Raw genomic sequence first — 7,919 nt, 5'->3', positions numbered from 1 at the left:
ACCCCTGAAAGTTTAGCAAAGCACTTAAAATGAACTCAGCTGTAGATATCCTCCCCAAACAGCTGATCCAAACTCTGAAATCTGGCAGCAATAAAATCGAGCTGTACAAAGTTAATACAGAAATATCCACATGAAGCACTGACAGATGCCTCTTTACTTAGCATAGAAATTTTCAATAAATGTGCAAACCCCATATTAGGAATTTATTGTGAAGATTACGCAACTGCTCTAAAACATCTTGCCTAGGTCTCTGCAATATGCATGAAGTGGCTTAGATAAATTTTGAATTAACAGTGCAACAAAAATGGTATTAAAGCTTGTGAACTATCTCACATCTCGGGTTTTATTTCGTCGTTTCCTCGAACAGGTGCACATCACAAACGTTTATTTGTGAATTGATATAACTTCGTCGGCGCATGAGGAATTTTTTTCCTATGAAAGCAGAACATTAAGGGGATAAGAGAGACATGGTACAGAGAGACCTTAGCTTGTGTGAAGTGAGCCTGAAGGAAAAGAAAGAGGGTGCACCCAGTATAAGGCTACCACCACCTGGAGATGGAGGGGGGCACTGTCTGGCTGTGTGGAACGGAGAGGCACTTAGAGAGGGAGGGAGGGCGACGGTAAGCCCGAGACAAGTTCAGCCCCGCGGACAGCGCCGTGTCGGAGCCCCTCGGTCATGTCCCCGAGGTGTCGGAGCCTGATCCGGGCTCAGTCCCAGACAGTCCCGGCTGCTGCTGCTGCTGCTGTTTTTGTTGTTGTTTTGCCTTCGTTAGGCGAAGAGGTGAGATAGCTTCGGTAGAGAAGTACACGCTCCCGCTTGCAAGTGGCCCAGAGGCCAGCCTGTTCGTCGGCGCGGTCCTTACATCATCTCTTTATTGGAGAGAGAGTCAGAGAGACCTACATAAAGAGATACAGGAGAAAGAGAGAGGGAGAGAGAGGGAGAGAGAGGGCGGGAGGGAGCCAGTGTAGCCAGTCTCCTCTCTGCCAGTCCTCCCTGCGAAGCGAGTCTGACGGACTGACTCGTGTTTCCGCCGCCCCGCAGCTTTTTTTTTCTCTTCCCAGCATCTCCGCTCCCTCCACCGCGCTGCTGCGTCCGTAGCCGGCTTCCTGAAGATGCACCGGCACCGTCCTGCCCGGGGAATGACGTTGTTACTGCCGGTCGCTTTGTGGATTTTCTGCCACGTCAATAGCGCGCACGGAGCTCTGCCAACAACCCGTAAGTTGTTGTTGTTTTTTTTTTTTTTTTGTTTTGTTTCTGTCTTTGAATGAGCCACAAACCGCTGATCGGGCAGGACCGGGCACGGAGCTGGGGGGGAGGCACGGCTGCAGGTATCCCCACTGTGCTGCCAGCTGGTAATCAGGAGCTTAAGAGCCAGGCTGCGGCAGGGTTAGGGTTAGGGAAGAGGGGATAGACAGAGGAGACTTACCTCCTGAGTTCAGCCAATACACGTGTTAACTCTTCAGGATCTCCGCTCCTTGGATTTCAGCCCCCCGGGGTTTATGCCCGTTGGATGGATCTGATCAGAAAAAAAAAAAAAAAAAACATGGATCAGCCATTTCGGCATGCCAGTTGTGGTTGTGCAGTTTTTCACTCGTCTCCATTCAGGTCCCGAGTGCATTTGTGAAACTAAAAGTTTGAAATCCTCAAATGTCAGGTTATTTCCTTCCCCCTTAACGTTATGTAAGAGCAGTGTTTGTTTTCAGATGGTGCTGCATTACAATCCCCGAAGAAACGTAAATGCAGAGGTTATGTTTTAATCTCCGCATCTCAGCGAGGAGCTGCGTTTGAATGGGCTCGTGAAGCTGATCTGCCACTGTTACAGTAGTGACCCTGGGGCAAATGAAAGATTTCTCATTTTTAGCCTCCTGCTTGTGCAGTCTGCTGTAGGTTCCTCTATGCAATCCGAATTTGAATGGAGTCTCCAGGAGTGAGTCAACTTCCATTTTCAGCTGAAAAACTTGGAGGCAACTTCTGCAGCTCCGATGATTATTATCACAGATTTTATTGTGCAGAAGAAATCCCGCACTTTCAGCCCGGGGGTAACATGGGGTCAGCGTTTTTGCCTCTTAACTACTATGATCCTGTCATTTTAGAATCAGTGCAGGGCATTTGCTGACTACAGGGAATGTGATAACATATGAATGACACATCTCCAGGAATGGCGGGACTTTTCTGACCTGTATGGGCTGATCCCCACAGCAGTCTTTACACAGCAGCCTGCGCTTTTGAAGATTTAACGCGCTATCATTGGTCCCATCCGTGTTTGGCTCTCTTGCTTCTCTGGAATCATCCGCACTTGACTGGGTGTCTTTCCGATCTTGCTGACGGTGACGGAGCCGCCTCGGAGGGCTCAGTGTGACTGATTCCTCCGGTGATCACCTGGGCTTCATGAACGCGCCTCATTAATCACCGCGCCGGACAGACGCCGGAAAAGAGGCGCTGCGAGCCCTCTGCGCGTGCGTGGGCGCGTGCGCGTCGGTTGATGTGACAGCAGAGGAAAAAAGACGGGGGGGGGGGGGGTTATAGGGGACTGACCGGGCGCCTCTTTTCTTTATTTTTTTTTCCAAAGCCGTTGCTCGTGTGAGCGACCTCACAGGGATTACGCGTCAGAGGGGCAACACTATTTATAAAACTTTATTGATTCCTTTATGGAAATTTTTAGTGCTCTTGCATCCATCATCTGGCAGGGCTCACTGTGTCAGCCTCAGTGTCGCTGGAGCAAAGAGACACTCAGTCTCTTGTTACAGGACTCCTCAGCTGGAGGCTTGAACAAGGCTGATGCTGATCTAAAGATGAATGGAATCTAAATTGCACAGACACATTGATTCTTTGGAAATGCCAAAAAACAAATTGTCTAAAGGATTGCTTTTGTAAATACAGATGTGTTTACAGATCTGAAAGTATATCAAAGTTAAAACTACTTTAAAAGAAGAAAAAAAAAATCACAATAGTTATGACTTATGTCTTAAATTCTCCTATAAGCATCAAAATAAAAGTACTTCCTTTGCAAAGATAACATTGTCATATTATAATTATTCAGGCTGTTTAGTTGGTATTTAGTTTAAGCACCTTTAGCCGTAATTACGTCCTTCCTTACTCTTGTTGGCATATGTAATCCATTTGCTGTCGCACATAAAATAGCTCTCAACTGCATCCCTTTGGATTCTGAATTATAAAATTCATTTATATTTTTGATTTGGGAAGCTTCACTTCTTTCTAAACGTGTTCTCATTACTGGTTGTGCATCTTACAGCAAAAGCCAGTGGCAGTGCCTGCAGAGATCTGATTGTGTGAAGGCATAGATCTGGAAAGTTAGATCCTCATGGAAGGGGAAGAAACCTCCACAGGGGCATCACTTTAGCTGCTCACCAATCCAGACCTTTTGACAGAATGGCCAGATGGAAGCTCGTCCTCCCTCCCTCCTCCCAAAAGACACACAAAAGCTAATTGGAGTTTAAAAAAAAAAAAAAAAAGCACTCTCAGATGGCGTGAAACAAGATTCTCTGTGATGAAAACAAGATTGAAACCGCTTTGCCATGCATGCCCAGAGAAAATAAGACACTGCTCATCACTTGCTCAATAACATCCCATCATGCTGTGGGGGTGTTTTTTAGTCGGAGGGACAGGGACAGTAGTCAGGGTTGAAGGGAATCTGAATTCAGCAGAGTACAGAGCTTGAGCCAAGACAGTGCAGAGTGTCCTGAGGACAGCTCTATGAAAGTCCTTTAGTTACAGCCAGTCTGTCCATCCAACCTGACAGAGCTTGCGAAGAGGAAAATGGCAGAAATTTGCCAAATCCAGACATGCAAAGCTTGTCGCATCCCCCTCAAGAAGATTCAAGGCTGTAATCACTGTTGATGCTTCAACTAAGTACTGGGGAAATGGTCTGAATAATAATATTCACTTCATCCTTTCTCATAATAACATGTACAAAAGTTCTGTCCTCACTCTGTCATGATGAGTTATTGAGCATGGACTGATTACAATTCCAAGATATTTCTTAGCAATTGTTTTCATGTTCATCATTTGGAGGTTGCATTTCAAAAAATGTGTGAAAATTTTGACGTATCTTTGCACAGAAAGTGAGAGCAGTAGGACTTAAAAGATGAGAGACCATAAACTGTGTGTGAAGTGTGGAAGGTTTGTGTGAATGTGGAAGAGAGTCATACAAACAGAATGTATGAATTAGATCAGCAGCACTTACTTTATTCCTTCTGGGGACGGGATCTGAAACACTCAGGGGAAGAGACAATGTCACTGTGACCAATGGTCTAAGCCGCAGACTAAAAAAAATTAACATTTCCAACCTAGTGGGGCAAACGCATACACACACATTAAAAGTCAATGGGCTGGTTGACCCACCAACTGTGTTGAGTCTCCCAAGTGCACTGTGAAAATGCTGAGGTAAGTGAAGCAATGTAAGAAAGAGGAAGATGGCAATAGAGCAGTACCAACAGATTTATGCCTGTTTTATCCTTTTATATATGGGGTTTGGTTTCATCTCCATGTTCATATATTTGTTTATGAATGTGTGGGTCCACAAATAACTTTATGTTGAGCAGTAAACCAGGGATTTTCTGCAACGCAAACCAGCCCTGAAGCGTCTGTCAGGTTTATGTTGTGTTCTCGTGCTACTTCATTGACTAGCACAGTGATATCAGTTGCTGAAGAGCTATTTTGCTGCAACAAAAACAAATAGGCGCAAACCAAGCACATGTAAGGACATTCCAAATGACAAACTCAGATAAGTTAAAAGGTGCACATTTCAATTAAAAATACAATTGTTTCTGTCCTCGTTGTTGTTCAGCTTTATTCTTGAATGAGTTGCCACATTTGTTACTGTTGTAGTAGACACGCAGCAACAGGTGTTTCACCACCTACAGTGATTTATCAAGATTATTTAGATATACATTTTTCCACTTCCGTTTATATATTTAAAATAAATGATATATTAATATATTTTTCAGATTAACATTTTCGCAGGGCAGCACAGCAGCATCGTGGTTGGCACTGCTGCCCACAATTAGAAGGTTGCAGGTTTGGTTCCCGGGCCTGGGGCCTTTCTGTGCAGAGTTTGGATGTTCTCCCCGTGCCTGCGTGGGTTCCCTCTGGGTACTCCGGTTTCCTCCCACCGTCCAACGACATCATGTTTGGGTTAACTGGTGACTCTAAATTGTCCGCAGGTCTGAGTGGGAGTGGTTGTTGGTCTCTGTGTGTCTCTGTGTGTTAGCCCTGTGATGGACTGGTACCCCGTCCAGGGCGTACCCCGCCCTCACCCAGAGTGAGCTGGGATTGTCTCCAGCACCCCTGTGATAACGGATAAGTGGTAGAAGATGAATGAATGAATATCAGTGCAGTTTGTATAATGTATCAAAGTGTGGCATACTTACTGCAAGTGTATTTTGTATGTACAGATATCTGGCCCATTTGTACAACACGCTCTTAATTATGACAATCTAGTTTAACCTCATTGTTTGAGAAAGCAAATCTCTTCCTGAATCTGCCTGATATGCTCCATCTCTGGTTCGCACCATTGCTCTCCCTACGTGAAGGAGAGGGTTTAAATTTTTAACATTCTCAGGAGCAGTCTGTAAAAAATAAAGGATATGCCTTTCAGTCACTGTGTAAGTGGCACCGTGTGTGGCTAAATGGGATGCCCCCAGAGCCTGTCTGATATAGAATCACATTACCCTTTTCTCATCTCATTAAGCATGCCAGGCCATTTGACATAGACATCAGTCTGGTTTCACCTCCAGGGCCACACAGGGCAAGTCAAGGTTTGCTGTTTTTCAATACTATTCTTTTTATTCCATGTAGAGCAAAATTAAGATATTTTGGGGATTTCATTCATAACACAAACGTTTGAGGCTTAGTTCTTATTAATATATTTGACTGCCAGTGTGCGTGTGGATCTGTGACCCCCATTTGGAGGTGGTAATAATAGGATTAAGGCCTGAGGAAGCAGACTGGTTGGTCTCAGATTAGATCAGTGTCCTGCTTGATGTTTAGTTATGTTTGTTTAGCTTTGTTTGACCCTGCTGTATTTAGTGAGGAGACAAGTTGCAGTTGTTAAATGCACTGGCATTTTTCTCTTTTGTCTCTTTTGTCTTGTCCTCCTCTGTCCAAATTGCTCTCTTCCTTGTGCCTTTTTTTTGTCAGTGGGTTCTTTGTACTTCTATTTTCAGTAAATCTTATTTTCGTTTCTCTAAGTCTTTCTTGTCTTTTTTTAGGCTACAATAAAAAAAAAAAAAAAACCCTGCTCCCTTTGTGTCAATTGTCTCATCCTTAATCACCTCTGATTACTCTTCTCACTTATTCCCTCCTTTTTTGTCCACTTTTCTCCTTAACTTTCTCTCACCCTTTCATTCGGTTTTTATACCTCCAGCCTCCTGCCCTTCTTCTTGTCCCTAAGTATCTGTAATGCTTGCTGTTCCTCTTTGGCTTTCCTATCATCTGGCACGAAACACTGCTCCTTCCCTGAGTTTTCTCAGCCTGTCCCCTTTCCTCTCACTGCTGATTACAAATATGCCTGTTAAAAAAGTCCCCACTAGCCACTTTTCATGAGAGTAATTTGATGCCTCTTCTTGAACAAGCTCATGCAAAACTATCAGAGCAGCACCTACTCTGTCTCCTTGTATATATGTGTGTGTTTGCTTGTGTGTGTGTGGGTGTGTGTCTGCAATAACCAGACTCACATGGAACACAGCCAAACACACAGAGCCACATTGCATTCTTCCTTTTAGTCTCATACATACATCTTATAATTTGCTTGGCCCATCATTGTATGAATATTTTATTAAATTAAATCTTGAATACAGCGCGTGAGAGCAAAATTCTGATACATATTATATTACATACTTATGTATCATGAAATTGCTTTCATTCAAACATGCACAAAAAATAAACACTCTTTTTATTGATTCTATTGCACAAACAATACATCTAACATACAAATATGCGTTCATAGCCACTGCAGTTTAATGTTATTTTTTTTCCTTGTCACTCTGTTTTTTTGCACTGAGATAATATTGGTTTCCTTCAACAATTGAAATTTCTCTCTTACAATTGAATGCTACTCAGAGGCTAGCTATGTTATGTCTTGGGAGCAAGGTCACACTGATGCAAATGTGCACTGACAGGTCATGCAGCATAATTCCCTTAACAATGTCAGTAATGTAACATGCACACTCTCTTGCACATACACCAAGGCCAACACCGTGCAGGTCATATAGACCACCTCTTTCTTTTTTCACTCTGCCCTGATCTTTCCCCTTCAATCACACATGACCCTTCACACGCATTCATTAAATACTAAAGTTATGCATCCATATTTGTAGGTACAAATATGTGCACACGTGTGTGCGTGCACGCGCGCATGTGCAAATCAGCAGGATCTGAAAGTTATTCTAGTGGAATGTGTTCTCATTACAACCTGTCAGAAACTGTCCACCTCGTTAGACAAGGGTCTCTGAGATGGCGCGTGGGCTGGCAGGATGGAGGGAGAAACAGACAAGGACAAGGGAGGAGGCTGCATTTATCAGAACAGGGATGGATGAGGAGAGACAGCACGAGGAGAGTCAGTCAAGGGGGTGGGAGGGTTTCTGGCATATTGTCATTCATTAATACTGTTGTTTTTATCATCTGAGGCTGCACAGTCATTGGATTAGTCAGAGATACCTGGCTTTTTTGCAACTTGATCAATCACATCATATAATGTTTTCAGTTGGTGTGAAGGTCTTTAAATTCACTCATACATTAACATCAGCATCATCCCTTTAACTTCCTCCATGGAACCAGTATAAGATATGAAACACAACCGGATGAAACCATAGCTAATCAGAATAATAATATCTGTGAGGAAGGGGTTATAGGCTTTGATATTCTGCTGCCCTCAGTTCTTCCTGAGCCGTAACTTAAG

At 43.7% G+C, this 7,919-nt stretch overlaps 1 protein-coding gene across 1 annotated transcript in view; it reads left to right on the top strand.

Moving 5' to 3' along the window:
* Positions 1-1,113: 1,113 nt before the first annotated feature.
* cntnap2a (contactin associated protein 2a) overlaps positions 1,114-7,919 on the top strand; it is a 285,019-nt gene continuing 278,213 nt past the window's right edge. The window contains exon 1 of the mRNA XM_029528868.1: positions 1,114-1,216. Coding sequence (XP_029384728.1) covers positions 1,114-1,216 — 103 coding nt within the window. The remainder of the gene's footprint in view (positions 1,217-7,919) is intronic.

Source organism: Echeneis naucrates, chromosome 20 (genome assembly GCF_900963305.1).
Source record: "Echeneis naucrates chromosome 20, fEcheNa1.1, whole genome shotgun sequence".
NCBI lineage: Eukaryota > Metazoa > Chordata > Actinopteri > Carangiformes > Echeneidae > Echeneis > Echeneis naucrates.
Note: the sequence above shows the minus strand (reverse complement) of the source record. Positions and strands in the feature narration are given on the sequence as shown.